Source organism: Drosophila mauritiana, chromosome 2R (assembly GCF_004382145.1).
Source record: "Drosophila mauritiana strain mau12 chromosome 2R, ASM438214v1, whole genome shotgun sequence".
Lineage (NCBI taxonomy): Eukaryota > Metazoa > Arthropoda > Insecta > Diptera > Drosophilidae > Drosophila > Drosophila mauritiana.
In genome coordinates this window covers 14,702,436-14,719,712 of record NC_046668.1, presented here as the reverse complement: position 1 = coordinate 14,719,712, position 17,277 = coordinate 14,702,436, and the positions used below count along the sequence as shown (strand labels likewise).

The window sequence follows — 17,277 nt, the reverse complement described above, 5'->3', positions numbered from 1 at the left end:
GTCAGCTGTTTGGCTCGCTTGCTAGGCAACACTGGCGCCATCACGTGAATCTCGTGGGCATTGTGAACTGTCACTTTTTTCGCCAGCGCTTTTCTCACCACACAATTTCGTTCGCATTTGTGGGTGGCGGCGGTCGATTTGCGCTGATTTTTTGGCAAAGAAAAACGCACTTGCTGTTTTCAGATAGCACAAAAAGCACACCAGTTTCGTTTGAAATCAACCAGAGTCGCTGTAAAGTAAGTGCCAACCGTAAGGAATAGTTAATTCGGCGGGTTCTCCACGTCGCCGTGAAAAGTGCAAAAGTTACCCCCCCTGACGAAAAAAGTCCGATTACTACATCGCAGTAGGTCTGCTGACCAGGAAAAGTGCGCAAATCTCTTGTAGATTATTGAAGATAGTGAGAAAATTAGTTTTTGCAATGTGGCTATGATTTTTTGTCGAAGCAGTGTGACCCTGAAAATAAGAATTCGCCAGTTTGTTGCGTTTCGTTCGACGGCAGATTGCCGCAAGGTCTGCGGATGTATCTGGAAATATCCAGCTGATGATCGTGTGGGCTAAGGACGGGGAGTCGGGAAAATGTGTGAAAAGTGTTTTGGTTTTTGTGCTTAAATGAAAAACCCGTGAGCAGCGGAAAATTATCGATCGAAAAACTGTCATGTGACTGTCAACGAACAGCTGACATTGCGAGAGCAACTCACCACAGCGAGTGGTGAAAAGAGCGCAAGAGTCGCTTGGAAATTTGAAAGAGAACACAAAATTCTCTTTCGCTCTTTGGGTAAACAAAATAAGTTGGAAAATTTTGTTTAAAAATTGAAATACTTTTCGGATATTTTGCCACAAGGCACGTATTTCGCTGATTAATAGATCGTGTTGTGCGAAAACAAGCAAATACACTTTGATGCGCTGCACGAGGATTAATAAATAATCGTATTGCGTGCAACAAGGACCTTGATGAAAACCAAGCACATTTATTCTACATGATATATGTACTCTACGAAACTGTAGGCAAAACTCAAACACGGCCAATGACCAATAAGGCGGAAATTCAAATGGCCAAACAGCTGCTGGAATTCCAGCGCGTGCTTATCTGTATGTCTGTGTGCAAGGTCTCCCGAGCCACCCACTTTCACCCACCCGGTGCCAGCCACCCACCCACATTCCACCCCCCGGCAAGCACATTATTATTAATTAATTTGGGCGCACACCCACTGCGGCGAGGATATCGTCAAAACTTTGTTTTCCTCCTTTGTTCCATTTTTTATTGTCTTTTGTTTTCGTCGCTGCAATTTCCTGTATTGAATTTGGACTACCCCAACTGGATGTGTATCTAGATTTGGATATGGGTATGAGTATGGGCTTGGGATCGGGATATGGATTAGGTCCTGGACCCCAGGCCCTCTCCATTAGCGCCAGCCGTTGGCCAGTCAGACTGTCTCCATTCGCCTGGCGACGCGTTGGCTGGAGCCCTCCGCTCATCGTCCCTCGGTCCTCTATCCTCGCATTTCCCTTGGACTCGGGCCAATCCACGTCATCAGTTTAACATGAACATGGCAGCATAACAGTGGGTAACTCCTGCTCGTCGTCCTCCCTATCTGCCCATATATCTATCTATCCATCTATATGTGCTTCCCTTTTGGCCCGCAGCAACTTGACTTTCGCTGCTAAAAATAAACATATGTACGTAGTTGTGCACTGAAAACAAAACGTGCTCAGTTCTCTGTCATTGCAATTCCGCAAGTCACCTTATGGGGTACGAGTATAATGAGCATATGTTACAGCCTAAACATGAGGGGTTAATTATCATGAGCTACATTCTGCCATTAGATCATCACTACAGCCATTACTAAAATCTGGACTTTTATACCTAGATAAATTAGATAATAACATTCACATATCAATTTCGTATCATTTTACATGTCACGAATCATGGTATGGATATTCAGTTTGAAAGCATTTGGACCTTTGATTACGCTGAAAAGGATGCACAACATATATACTTATACAATAATGTTTATCTCCGATTTGAGCAAATAAATATATTTTTAATGCATGTACCAAGTGATCTTGCAAAAATGAACTTCTAATTTGACTGATCACCTGGTTATGTCATTCTTAACCTTCATTTAGATGCCAAATTATATTTTATAGCCTCGGGTGATATTTTTTCTTTGCGTGTTTCCATTTACCATTCCTCGTTGTCTGTTGCCAGGATTGTTGCTGTTGTCACTCCCGCCCCCTCCAGTTGTTGTCCTTGTTGCTACTCCCGACGCTTCCTGGGCGAGGACAATGCACTGCCTTGACTTTTGATGGGGCAGGAGGAGGAAGGCGGATCTGGAGACGGAGCCGGGGAGCTGGGCTGTTGTCACTCCTTGGGCTCGTGTTTTGTTTTCGTGTCTCTTTGTGAAGGCCATCATGGTGGTTATGTAATAACAGTGCAGACCATAGGCCGAAATTGGGTAAAGTTAGATTTATATCTCGTGGCGTTTGCTGTGTGATTACTCATACGCCCTGTGGCAGGAGCAAACAGAGGAGTAGCGACGCTAGGAGTCAGCGACACTTGCCCAAATTGAGCACTCGTTTTGGTTTTGGGCCATGGCGCCTTTTTCCTTTACTGCCTTCCGTGCCTTCCGTGCGGCTTTGTCATCACAACCGGACGGATTCGTGTTCGGCTGACGAACCGGATCGCAGATACTTCGGCCGTTGGCTTTTTCGACTTCCATGGCATCTGGTCGTTAGGCCAGCCGTCATTCGGCAACGAACCCCCGACATAGAAGCACGTCAGCATGTGGCACAACCGGAGAAAGTAGGAAAAACAAACGGAGTAGAGGAAAAGCCAAAAAAAACGAACGACGGCCAGGGAAAAATGCCAAAAAACCTGGTGGAAAAGTTCCTAACCATTCTGTTGAGACGCAAGGAGTGCTAGGATCAAGTGTTTGTGTAAGCAGTGTACAGTGTACACATGTACATATACACCATCGAAACATAGACAAACTGGCGCTGGACTGTCTGGCGCCAGAGTTTGGGGTTGTGATGGTTCCATTCGGGGAAATGGTTCCTTTGTCTGGGGAAAGTGCACTTTTCAGGGCTCGATCACATATACATATATGTACGATTCAGTTGTCCGATGGACAGTGTTAATTAAATTTTCATCGGCAGAAACTTTCGAGTCATTCAATCGATAGGAGGAGTTACATAAATTAGGAGGGGGTAATCGATTTAGCAAGGTCACAGACAAATTGACTCCGACTTTTACTCACTCCCCAATCCATTCACCCCTCGAATAGCCATCAAGATGATGTCGGAATACTGGATTATCTCGGCCCCTGGCGACAAGACCTGCCAGCAGACATACGACACGATGAACAACCTGACCAGCAAGCAACACAACCTGTGCAACAACTACAAGTTCCATATTCCAGATCTTAAGGTAAGTTAATTGCATAATTACGTAACGGATGTGGAATATATTTGGATGTACTCAACATCTAACCATTATTATTAAATCATTAAAGGTGGGCACCCTCGACCAACTGGTGGGCCTCTCCGACGATCTGGGCAAACTGGACACCTATGTGGAGCAGATCACCCGCAAGGTGGCCAACTACCTGGGCGAGGTGCTCGAGGATCAGCGGGACAAGCTGCACGAGAACCTGATGGCCAACAACAGTAAGTCGTCTGCCTGCCACCACTTAAGTTGTATTAGCCTAGCTTAGTCTAGCTTAGCTTAGTTCCGTTTAGTTTAGTTTAGTTTAGTTTTAGTTGACGTGGTTAGGTGATGCCTGTCCCGAGTCACGAATCTATATCGTTTTGGTTCTTTAGTTATTTCTAAGCAGTTCTTCTGACCGTAGTCACTTTTGAATCGGAATGCTCAGATATAATCGTACCATGTGTATTGCCCACATCTATTGTTTACCCACAACTATTCTGTACTAACTAACAAACAAAAGTGAGACCTCAATCGAAATCCTCCTTTCCCAGCCATCGAGGGGCTGCAAAGAACTCGGTTACTATGGAATGTTTTGATCTATCTATGTCTCTATGTGAGAAAAGCTCAACCTGACTAACACGAATACCGTCTATTTCAATAACGACTTTAATATACCTTTCCAGTAGTTCAAGATTATGCGAGAAACAGATTTAAAAACTAATCGATTTTCAGCCGAAGCCCTTCGGCCCTACATTTATTTGGTTCGAGTTTCTAGTTTCTAGGCCTTTTAATTTTTTCGTTCCCTAACATTTATTTTCCTTTACACTCCTGGGTTTCTTTTGATTTTGATTTGATCCGTTTCGTTTACGTTATCTTTTGATTTCTATTGAACTCATGCGCACAATCATCACCACTGATAAAAAAGAAGGATATTTCGTAGGCATCTAGCTCAAGTTGATCTGAAAAGATACAGTGCCATCAAACAACAATGGAATTAAACTTTGCGGCCAACAAAAAACTACTAAATAGTTGAAATTGAAACGAAAGAAAAAAAAGAGAAATGTTGAAATTAGCCGAATGGGAATTTGCGTTGTTTATTTTGTGTTGCGTTTGTTGTACAATTTAATGCGCACCGACCTCTCACACTATATAAATCTAAAACTATTCTATACTATGCCAGCTAAACAACACACACAGATACACACACACACCAGCGTATTTTTGGCCCCACTCAAGGGCGCCCAAATCCCCGGTCAACTACTCCATTGCGTTGGTCGAAGGTTGCCCCTGAAAATGAAATATATACATATATAATATATCAAAAACCACGACAAACAATAGAAATACACTCACTCACACACGCTGAAGGAGTACAGTGAACACTTTGTATATTTTACATGAATTGTTGTACGTTTCTTTTCGGTTTTCGATACGATTGAGTTGGACAAGTTATTTGTGGTTTTCCGTCATTTGAAAGCCCATTAGTTTTTAAATCATTCACCGCAAAAAATAGAACGATAAAAACGATACAATGAAGATGAAGGAAAGCTAATGTGTAAAGATATAGACCCATAAACTGCATATATAAAAATCTATATATATATATAAATACTTGACTATGAACTATTGCGCGAGTGTCGTTCCCTCATACATATTTCTTAATTTTTATTTCGAGTTTACATGTACTATGATTTGTATAAATAACTTTGTAAGTGCGAGCGTCTTAAAGATGCCCGACTTTTGTACTGTACATATATGTTTTAACTATATAGACTGTTGTAATTGTTGTCTGTGTGTGTGCGCGTGTGTGCCTGCAGTGTGTGCGTGTGTGTATCTGTGTTGTCTCATTTCCTCACCTGCATCGAATCGCTTGGAAAAACGCTTATTTCTGTACCATTTTCCCCCCGAAAAACCCACTCACACACACAGCCAAAGTGCGGAGATGCACCTAAAAGGACCTTTTTTCCGCCGAACAAGTGTGTGTGTGTTTTTTTTTTTTTTTTTTATTATTCGACTTACGGTAGGAAAATTAAAATCTTCTAAAGATACCACCTACTGTCCGTAGGTGGCATGCACGATTCATAAGCCCTATTGGAATTATGCCTACGTACTAAAACAAAAACCTCCGCGTGCTCTTCAGTCCTTACTCGCTCACCGGGACTGCCAGTCAAGGTATGACTTCGGTGAGCAGGATGTGAGGCCAGGTCGCACTCCCTGCCTTCAGTGTAGTCCATGGTGGCTCCTCCTTCCACCCTTTAGTTGATTATTACGACGAGCCGGGAACTCTGGGGTAGAATTCTTCGCCCGCCGTCACCCAGGGCGCCAGTTTGGGCTTAGACATCCGCTCTGTTGGCCATCTCGTCTGATCGGACACGCTTCATCATATTAATGATGAGGCTGTGTCCCAGCTCCCAAGCCTCGCTGTTCGCCAGCATAGCCGCGAACAAGCCACTAGGGCTGAACGGGGTGCCTGACAGCGTCTTTAGCTGCTCCCTCTCCGCCGTGAACCTGGAGCAGTGCATTAGCACATGTTCTGCTGTTTCCTCACCGTCGACGCAGAACATGCATCGAGCTGACTCCACGTGACGGAACCGGAGTAGGTAGGCCCGGAAGCAGCCATGGTCCGTAAGAAACTGGGTTAGGTGGTAGTCCAAGCATTTGTGCTGGCACTCTGCCCAAACCGTCAACTCAGGGATGAGCTGATGAGTCCACCTCCCCCGTCGCGAAGTTTGCCATCTGCTCTGCCATTCACCTGTTAGCCACTCGTGTGCCTCTTGCTTGGAAGCGCCACTTCGCATTAGGCTGAGAGCCTTGATCTCCAGATCAATTGGCGGCAGGCCTGCCAGGGCTAGCGCCGCGTCCTCGGATATGGTCCTGAAACCTCGAATGAGCCTGAGGGCCATTGACCGTAGCACCGAACGAGCTCCTTTCAGGTATGAGCCCCTGCTAGTGGCATTGCTCCAGATTGGTGCAGCGTATAACAGAGAAGCCTTTGCTACTGAAACCAGCAGTTTCCTGGCCGGGTGTCTTGGGCCTCCGACGTTGGGCATAAGCCTAGCCAACGAAGAGGCTGTGACTGCTGCCTTCTTGCTGGCGTAGCTTGCGTGGTCCTTGAACGATAGTCTGCGATCTATCATTACCCCCAGGTACTTTAGGGACTCTTGAGAGGTCACCTGTGTGCCATTGACGGAGACCAGCATGTTCTCCACCTTTTTTCTGCTGCTGAGAAGGACTGCTTCGGTCTTGTGAGCCGCTATTGCTAGCCCGGCTTTCTCGAGCCACAGGATGGCAGCACCGATCGTAGAGTTGCATTTGTCCTCCAACCCTGCGATTGTTTTAGAGACAGCTGTGATTGCCACATCGTCAGCAAAACAGTGCAGCTCTACTCCTACGGGCCTGTTGATGCCCAAGATCCCATCGTACATAATGTTCCATAGGATTGGACCAAGTACCGATCCTTGGGGAACACCTGCCGAAACTCGGTATCTTTTTGGGCCATCTTCAGTATCGTACCATAGGACCCGGTCCCTAAAGTAGCTGCCAACGACTATCCTTAGGTACTCCGGGATCCCCATGCGGTTCATGGCTGCGAGTATTACGGGCCATCTGGCGGTGTTAAATGCGTTCCTTACGTCCAGAGTCACTATAGCGCAGTATTCCTTCCTGCCCCCTAACCATCTATCACCAGATAGAGCGGTCTTGGCGATGTTACTAACGGCCGAAAGAGCGTCCAGTGTGCTCTTTCCTTTCCGGAAGCCATATTGATGGCTTCCCAGGCCGTTGGTGCTCTCGGTGACTGCCTCTATTCTAGTATACAGGATACGTTCGAATAGTTTTCCTACTATATCTAGTAGGCATAGAGGGCGGTAGCTGTTTGCAGCATGTGCTGGTCCCTTGCCTTTCGGCAACAGGACTAGCTTCTGGCTTTTCCACCTTGTTGGGAAGATTCCGTCCAGAAGGCATTGCTGGAAGGTGGCCCTGAAGATTTCAGGTCTACCCAGCGCCACTGCTTTTATAACAGCTCCAGGAATACCGTCTAGTCCAGGGGCTTTGTTCGGTTTGATGCGCTTGGCTGCCTCGACGACTTCAAGTTCTGTGACGCACTGGAAATCTGGGGCAGGGGCTGCCTCTGTTGGCCTCCATAGAGTGGTTTGCTTTGGGAATAGCTCGCCTACTATGTTAGCCAGGACCCCCGGGTCGGATGGGGTTGCCGCTCTCCTCCTTAGCTTGTTGGTAACGAGTTTGTAGGCGAGGCCCCAGGTATCGCTGTCTACGCCATCCTGCAGCTCCTTAAACGACCGCGCTTTGGCAGCCGCGATGCCGTGCTTGAACTCTAGGCGTTTCCTTCTGAAAGCCTCTAAGAGTTCCGCGTGGTGGGTACTGCCTCTGGCACGTTGCGCCGTTCTCCTAGCCCTGAGGCAATCAGACCTTAGTTGGCTTAGGGAGGCACTCCACCAGTAAACGGGTGGTTTGCGCTGTGCCTTATTTTTCCTAGGCATGGTTGCGTCGCAGATTCCTTCGAGCATAAACATGAGGCCTGCCGCCATACTCTCTGCGTCCCCATTTGGGATTTCCAGGGAATTGATCTGATAGGCCAGCATGGCCTCATCGATCTTCCTGGTGTCCCATGCTTTCCCGGCTGTTCTGCTCTGCCGTCTCCTGGGCATGCCCTCCGGGGAGAGACTGAAAGAGATCAGGGCGTGGTCGCTCAGCGTCATGACGTCATGGACCATCCAGTTGTTGATGTCCACTAGCCCTCTGCTGACAAAGGTAACGTCAATAAAGGACGTGCCCCTATCGTTGTTGAACGTCGGCTTCCGCCCGTCGTTCAGCAGTATAAGGTCCAGCATGCCCATGGCGTCAATCACAGCTCGGCCTCTGGCGTTGGATGTCCTGCTGCCCCATTCCACTGCCCAGGCATTAAAGTCGCCGGCAACGACCTTCGGGCTTCGCCCTCTCGCATGGACCACGAGCGCTTCCAGAAACTCCTCGAACTGATCGGGGGTGTCGCTCGGCGGAGCGTAGCAGCTGTACATGTGCACGTGATTTAGCTTCGCATAAGCGATACCCCGCATAGGTAAAGCAGCCAGTTCCTGGACGTGGAGAGAGCTGCAGCATTTGATAGCTGCTTTACCTGTCTCGTCAAGAATCATGGGTGATTCTCCACTACCAGAGACGTAGGGTTCGCTTAGGAGCATGATGTCTACATTGCGCTCAGCCGCAGTCTGGGCCAGAAGGCTCTGAGCTGCTGCGCAATGATTGACATTGAGCTGTACTACTCTAATATGGCCGTGCATTGAGGTGGCTCTTGGCTTCTCTTAGGGTCGCTTTGTAGGTCGGGCACGCAAAGCTACCCGTCGGGTGGTTTCTGTCCACCTCGCTGCTACAGATCAGGCATTTTGGTGCTGCAACGCACCCCTTTGCCTTGTGCCCACGCTCACCGCATCTAAGACAGCAGTCTGCCCTGTCGGTGTCCTTGCAGTTTACTGATCGATGTCCATAGCCCAAACACCTGTAGCATCTCGTTGGTCGGACGTCCTGGGTGAAACGACATCTTGACCATCCAACGATTATGGTTCCTTGTTTAAGGACTGGTATCGCCACATTCGCGTTCAGCAGCACTGAGGCTATCTGCGTGCCATCCCGCATTCTGCGAAGGCCCCTGATATCTTCAGGGTTTATCTGCAGACCCTGGAATTGGGCGACCATGCAGCTGTGGAGCTCATTTGCTGTCGTAGCCTCGTCCAAACCGCTGCAGGATAGAGCTATTTTTTGCGCTCCCGTGCGCACAGAGGCCAAGTCATTGAGCGCCGCTTCCAGGTCGCTCTTAAACTTGGGAACGCTTTCCGAAGCTTTCCCCTCTACCTCAAGCAACAGCTCACCTTTCTGCGTTCTCCGGATTTTACGTACGTGGCTGCCCAGTTCGCTAAGGCTCGGGTCCGATCTTAGCTTCCGGAGCATCTCTGCGTACGAAGCCTCTCCTGTCTTTTTTACAATGAGAGCCTCCGGTTTTTTACGCAGGCGCGTAGGCTTCACCTTGGTCCACTCTGCACCCGTGCTAGCATTCTTGGCGACAGATGCGTAGCTGCCTGGCTTGGACTCGTTAGTTCTGGATGGCGCCTTTTCATCACCGTTGCCACCCAACGTAGGGTTGCTCGGCTTGGGCGCCTGGGCGTTTGGCACTTGCACCTTGGGTACCTGCGCCTTTTTAGAAACCTTTTTCGAAGGCTTTTGTACTTCAGTCTGGGTAGCACTGCTCTTCAAGCGGTGCTCGCTAGACGTACCTTCGTACAGCTCTAACGCCCTGGTGTTAAGGGCTGAGAGTTCGGACGCTATGCCCTTTGTCTCTCGTGTCACGTGCCGTTGGGTCTCGAAAGCGGATAGCAGGATGTTTATCTTGCCATTCATCCTGGTGAGAATGCCCCTCAGGTCCTCGTTCTGGAGAGCCGTGGTTAGGTCCGAAGACCGATGAGGGGAACCAGCTGGGGACTTCCCTCCCGTCTTTTGCGATGGCACGGCGATGTGGTCCATCGACTTCTGACTTGTCGCGGTCGTAGATGCTGTAGGAGCCAAGTTCTCCACCTCTACAGCATCGCTGCAGTCGCTAGACAGCGGCGGCTGGGAGCCTGCATGCTCACCCCTCGCCACCGACGGGACTGGGATTCCGTCACCATGGGACGGGTTACCGACTCCTCTGGTGGGTGATCTCGAAAGTCGGGAGCTCCTCCTGAACGGGTCGTTGCGATCAGGGGGACTGCCCCCCACTGAGCTGTCCATCAACTGGGGGATGGCCTAAGGTTACCTAGGCGAAGCACCAGCCTTAGAAAGGGGTTCCCACGTAGGCCACGGATTTCCCCCTGGCTTTTACTGCTGGAGGTTTATACCGCCTCGTCTCGGACACCAGAGCCTCTGCTTAGGCACCAGAACGGTGAGAGGATGATTTTCGGTCTGTCCGCGACCTTTGTGCCTTTTCCCCTTTCTTAACGACTTGTGCGCTCCCAGTAACCAATTACAAAATTCAAATAAATTAAATTTCAACGGTTTAATTTTGAATTTAATTTTGAATTTCGCGCCCTACTGTCGCAACACAACACTGATCGCACGGTTGATCTGGCAACGCCGCCCTCTCCAGATCACCCGTTGCGCCGAGTTGGCAGCGCTATCAGCTGTTTTATCAGCTGCAACAAACAAACGCCAGTCAATAACCAAATTTACCCATTTACCTGAAACAGGCGCGCAACTAACTCGCGGGATTGCAGCGCAACGTTGTGGCGCGGCTCCACCGTGTTGTTCTGTCACTTTGCCGCACTCACCGGCCGACACAACTTCAACAATTTCGAATTTTTCGCGCAGCGATACTTTAAGACGTCCGTCTTCACGGCGATGTAGACTTGGTCTCCAAGTGTGTGTGTGTGCGGGCGTCAGTGTGTCTGTGTGTGTGTACCCCTGCACCTGTTCATACGCCTTTCACATCCACCGCAATTCGCTAATTGGGAAAGATGGGAGATACTCGCAATTAGAGCTAATTGGTAAAGTGTGGAGCACACGAAAAAGTTGACAAAGAAACGCTTTTACACTGCAAACAAAATAATCGAGTACCAGAAAACGCCCAAAATGAAAGCACAAAATGAGACGCAAACATCTATCAGCCCTGGGATCACTGAATTCCCCCAATTACATTTTTTTTTGTTCCACTGTTGTTCATGGGATGCCATTCACTTCCGTTTCCGTTTCGCACACATATATACATTTCTCCAAGAAAACCAAAACCCAATAAGCACACATGAGTTTCAAGTTATTTACATTTTTCTCATATTATTTTCCTTATTTATTTATACGATATTTCTAAAACGATAAGTATAATTTTGGTTTCGCTTTTGGTTGATGAATCCTAACGATCGTAACGATGATTACCCAGATATCTTCGGTTTTAGAGTTATGATAGCAGTTGATCGTGGTATTAGATAGGCAGAGCGTGAGGTTTAGCCCCTAAATGTATGCTACATAGTTTTACTTATAATTTATTTCGACCGTCCCGCCCGGAAATTGAGCCGAACCAATCGGAAGGGAAACCCTAACTAAGACTAAGTCTGCAACCAAATCTAAATGCCTTGTGTTGTATTGTCTGTATCGGTAATCGAATCGCCAACAAAAAAAACGACACCCAAACATCATCTCAAACCGAAACCCGATCGCCATCCGAATGAATCCTGTGAACCGCCCCGAATTCCGGCACGCGAATCCCGAACGAATCTTGCGCGGATGCAGGTCCTGGGCCACCCGACGACAGCATGCCGTGTCGCCACCACCAGCGCATCAAGCATCTCAGCCTGCGACACCAGCGAAAACACCAGCACACGCACCACCAAAACAAACCCCAACACTACCATCACCACCACCATCACCACCAGCTGCCGCAGGATCTCAAGGGTAAATCCGCAGCCACCTGTTCTCCCGCCACTCCTCCTGCGCCTGCGTCTGCACCACCCAATCTTCCGCCTGCCTGTGCCTGCGATGTCCTTGCGCCAGGATCCCTAACCGGCGGCAGCCTGACTAACCTGTCCACGGGTCACGAGCCGGAGACGGAGCCGGAGTTCGACGCCTGTCCGTGCGATGAGTGCTTCGCCTGTGCCCCGCCCAGCACAAGTGCCACGGCCAGCACGCTGCTGGCGGATGAGTGCTACTCCCAGACGGCCTCCTCCATGCTCAGTGCCACCCGGTGTGCACTGTCCACGGTGGCGGCGATAGCCACTGGGAGCGGTTTGGGCAATGGCCCGAGCACCAGTGCCGCGGCCGCTGCAGCTGCATCCAACTCCTCCGGCGGCGGCGGTGGAGGGGGGCCCGCCTCCTGCTCGACACTCTGCTCCTCGGCATACTTCTCCACGTCGGCGCCCACGACCAGCAGCTCGGTGCACAGCAGCATGTCCCGCTCTAACAGCAAGCGGCTGAATAACAACACTTGCAGCATCAACAATAACAAGCTCAGCTTCCGCAGCGGCAGCCATGTGAGCCAGCTGCATTTGGCCACGCAGCAAACGCAACATCATCATTCGCATCCGCATCAGCAACCGCATACCAATCCACTGCAGTCGCCCGCACAAAAGTCCATGTCGGAGGACGAGGGCGATGCGTCAAATGCCCCCGAAGATGGGGAAACGGACGAGGACCCCAAGAGTCCGCACAGTGTGCAGTCCGATCTGTCGGACGCCTTCGACTGGTGGTTCAATAAGCCCAAGCGTAACTCTAAGAAGAGCAGGTATCTTATCATCGCATTACCTACTTTGTAGAACGTTGCCAAATCGCCAGCACCCCAGACAAAAAAAAAAAAAAAAAAACAAGAAACCAAACCAAAACCAGAATATATAAAAGCCAGTCACCCGCTGTCATCCCGCTAAAGCTAAGCCAAATGAACACCACCTCCACAACCAACACCCAACTTATACAAAAGCCTCACACCAAACACGCTGTAAAAACACAAGATACAACACCACACACACACTGAAAACAATGGCGCACCCGCTTTGCCTGCCCTCATCCAAAAACTTAAAAACCAAACCAAACACCACACCACACCAGCAATATGAAACCCAGAAAATCCATATATGTTTGAGTTGATTAAGAACCAAGAACCGAGTCAAGTGCAATAATAATGTATTTCTTTTTTAAATCACTCCCCATCGACCATCGCACATTCGCATTTGCCCACCCATGATCACCATCGCCATTTCGCCACTCGCAATCCACATTGACAGTGCACAACAGCAACACGAGACAGCACAGCTGCAACACCAACAGACGACACAGCAACATGCAACACCACTGACCCCACAGAACCACAATCAATACCAAAACCAATACCAAAACCAACACCTATCCAAAGCAATGACATTTTGGCATCAAGCATCGACCACACCGCGCTCTAGTTATCGCTCTTTCTTCAATTCTCTTGCCGATCAAATTTATAGCAAACGTTCTACACCGAGTCAATTAAATATAAACAATGGATTTAATTTAACACCAACACATAGATCGTCTCCAGTGAGTAGTTGTTGTGGCAGTAGTAGCCAGGGGCGATCCAGTCCGGACACGGATCCCGCCGAGCCGCCCGAGTTTCCGCTGAGTCCAGGTTAGCATGCCCCGGGTTGGTCTCGTTCCCATCCGAACCGAACCGACCCAATCCCTCTTCTAGTTACATATATCGTCTATGCAGATCTCTTGATCTCGACGTTGACAAATTCCTACTATGTGTGTACATGTTGATGTTGCCGTTGCTCTTCCGTTTCCGTTTCCTTTTAGTTCATCCTTATTTTCTCTGATTATGATTATGATCTGATCTGATTCTGATTTCTACTTATTGTTTCTTGAGCAACTTGATGTTTCCCGACACCACCACCTATCTAAACCACTCCACCTTCTTTGATCGTCGTCCACTGTCGGAAGTTAACTGCAAACGCAGACGAGTTCTCGTTTCCGTTTCCGTTTCAGTTTCCGTCAAGCAGTTTCAGTTTCGATCTTTTTGTTAAAGCAACTATTTCTCCCAGTGATCGTATCGAAGTTCTTCCTTCTTTCGCCACTTTTGATTTGCCTTTCTCTACTTTCTCTGTGGTATTTGCAAACGCCTTTTGTTTGCGCTTTCGTTTTGCTTTCCCGCGATTTGACTATGAATATTTCAGTATATATGAACACACGGATCTGTTGATTATTTGTACCAGTGTAAAAGTGTAAAAGCGATTATGTTGTTCTTTCAGTGTACGCTCACCAAATCACCAAATGTTGTTCTGCGCTCCACATCATTACAGCCACGACTAACGCCGATTCCCATTAAGCTATGTCACCTCAAAAACAAAATAAAAATCACGATAATAATTTCTAAAACTGCAGCTTTGCCCAGCGCCAAATGTTGATCAATCTCTGAGTTCCTGTTCGCTTTGTTTTTGCATTATACTTTTGTCTCTTGAGTGTCTATATACATATATATATAAATACTTATCACACAGCATTATGTTTTCAAAGTCCAGCTAACGTGTTGTGCCGTATGACACGCAAGGTATTTCCAATTGCGACTAATATGCGTAGTCCAAAATTCCCCGTAATCCTCGTAGCCTATGTAAATGCATCCAAAAATTGCTCGTTCCTTGTTACTATAATCCTTATGTGTATCCTGTACGTGTGTGTGTATGTGTGTGCCTGTGTGTCTGAGTAAATTAATGTATTTTATGTGTGCGTAATAACTAACTAATCTGCATTTTTCAGTTACCTTATTTACTTTACTTATACTTGTATAACTCTAATTTAAAATAACTTTCGAGCCTAGTTTCCTTCAAACTAATTCAATACGATTTTTAGATCAATTACTATTACTATGTATTTTTTCAATTTCGTTTTGTACTTAAACATTAATTGAACAACCCGTTTGTTCAGCTAGTCAACTAAGAAAATTAGCGTACTTTGTGCCAGTCAGACTTAACTAATACCAATTTTCCATCGCATCGATCATCAATAGCCGAACTACCCCAGTACTTGACCCGCTTCCAATGGGACATGGCCAAATATCCGATCAAGCAGTCGCTGCGCAACATCGCTGACATTATCTCCAAGCAGATCGGTCAGATCGATGGTGATTTGAAGACCAAGTCGCAGGCCTATAACAACCTTAAGGGAAATCTGCAGAACCTGGAAAAGAAGAAGACGTAAGTGGCGATAAATAAGTACATTAACTTTATAAATATTCATATAATACTCCGCGCTTTATAGTGGCAGTCTGCTGACCAGGAATCTGGCTGATTTGGTCAAGAAGGAGCACTTCATCCTGGACTCGGAGTACCTGACCACCCTGCTGGTCATTGTACCCAAGTGAGTGTCATACATACCACTCCATTATAAACTGATGATATTAATCACTACTCCACGCACAGGGTCATGGCTAATGACTGGCTGACCAACTACGAGAAGATCACCGACATGATCGTGCCCCGCTCGTCGCAGCTCATCCAGGAGGACGCCGACTACTGCCTGTTCAACGTGACGCTCTTCAAGAAGGTGGCTGAGGAGTTCAAGCTGCACGCCCGCGAGCGCAAGTTCATTGTGCGCGACTTTGTGTACAACGAGGAGGAGCTGGCTGCCGGCAAGAACGAGATGACCAAGCTGATGACGGACAAGAAGAAGCAGTTTGTGCGTAGCCCACTGAAAGCGTGTGCCATGTGAAATCTGTTCTAATCTCGAATGCATTGCAGGGTCCTCTGGTTCGTTGGCTGAAGGTGAACTTCAGCGAGGCCTTCTGCGCCCTCATCCACGTCAAGGCGCTGCGCGTGTTTGTGGAATCCGTGCTGAGGTATATCATCGAGTTATATCCATAATGCAATGTTTTATATTATGTTTTGTGAACCCACAGATACGGACTGCCTGTTAACTTCCAGGCCATCTTGATCGAGCCCAACAAGAAGAGCGTGAAGCGTCTGCGCGATGTGCTCAACCAGCTGTATGGTCACTTGGATGGCGCCTCCGCCGGCGGTGCTGTCAGCAGTGCTGATGTGGGTTACACTCGATACCTATTATTATCAGCTAAACTGACAAGATTTTATTCCATTCTCTCCACAGAACGTAGACATCCCCGGCCTGGGCTTTGGCCAGTCCGAATACTTCCCCTATGTGTTCTACAAGGTCAACATCGATATGGTGGAGCAGGCCAAGGTCTAAGATCGCCCGTCGCCCCCAACATTGCATACATCCAGCCACACAAAATACACTTTAATACAAAAAAAAACAACCAACTTAAAAATCAGCTGAACCATTCGCAGACATCTAATGAAACAAAATTAATAGATTACTTTAAATAATTTTAGTCATTGTTATCTAATTATTGTTGTTATTTATGTTGCGCGTTGCCGATATCTGTTTCAAATCTACTTCCGGTTCGAGAAATCGAGGCGCGCCTAAATCAACCGAAATAAGTCCTTAAAGAAAAGAAAGAAAACTTTTGCAATAATCCCAGATCTTGTGGAACTTTCCGATTGTTCTTTTGTCCCCCCTTCAGTTAGCAAAGCAGTATTTTATGTTTTTCTTATGCCTTATATATGTTTATGATATGATGGAAGACCAGAGTGTTTAACCCGCAGCCAAATTTACATGCATTCTCCTTTTTTGTTCGTTTTTTGGTAGCTATACAATAAACATTTGAGTTACATTTTGTTTTACAACATTTTCGTCTCGTTTCGTGCTTGTGCTCCACCACTTGGTATCTGTATCCGTGACTAACAGCCAACATACAAACAACATGCCCAAAATAAATTTAAGCCCAAAAATGGTGTCGCAAATCGCAAACCGAACGTTTGCTAATTGTGCTAACAAATTTCCGATGCTATGGTACGTTTCGACTAAAGACAAACTAATAACCAACGGAAGTATTGTATTTATATAAATGTTGTCTAGAGATACGATCGAAAATCTAAAAGCAAAAAATCTGCGCGCTGTTTGCATACATTAATCGCTGAGAAGATCCGCTCGAGCCTGTTTGTTTAACCCCGCGTGTGCGTTAGTTAACCCCATAAAAACCCAAAAGAAAAAGAAAAACCATCAGCAGCGATTGAGGGTCTACCACATGAGATATGAACAATAATATTCTATGCGTATGTAAAGTTTTTCAATAATTCCTATTGCTAAATCGAGAATTGTGTACCGAGTTGTAGGCGAAACGTGAGAGAGATACAGTATCTATATATAAATATTTTAAAGTTATGCATACTATGTGTAAAAATGAAACGAATGAAACCATGTAAATGTCATTGCGTTATATAAGGTGCAATTAAGCCATCCTTGTAAATAATTATAAAGAAAGAAAGACATTCCCAACT

General features: G+C 47.2%; 1 protein-coding gene across 4 annotated transcripts; it reads left to right on the top strand.

The window, feature by feature from the left end:
• The first annotated feature begins 70 nt into the window (after nt 1-70).
• Nucleotides 71-17,275, top strand: LOC117136091 (V-type proton ATPase subunit C). 4 transcript variants are annotated; one of them, XM_033296764.1, is made up of 11 exons: nt 71-236; nt 3,285-3,427; nt 3,513-3,666; nt 11,696-12,683; nt 13,180-13,553; nt 14,931-15,117; nt 15,182-15,280; nt 15,343-15,598; nt 15,661-15,758; nt 15,819-15,957; nt 16,025-17,275. In XM_033296764.1, exons 2-11 carry the CDS (start codon nt 3,293-3,295, stop codon nt 16,121-16,123), a joined length of 2,529 nt encoding a protein of 842 aa, XP_033152655.1. In that variant the 5' UTR covers nt 71-236; nt 3,285-3,292; the 3' UTR covers nt 16,124-17,275. The 4 variants fall into 4 exon arrangements, with proteins under 4 accessions (XP_033152655.1, XP_033152657.1, XP_033152661.1 ...); XM_033296765.1 differs by lacking the exon at nt 71-236 and adding an exon at nt 2,773-2,937; XM_033296766.1 differs by lacking the exon at nt 13,180-13,553 and having other exon boundaries at nt 78-236; nt 11,696-11,857.
• Nucleotides 17,276-17,277: the final 2 nt, after the last annotated feature.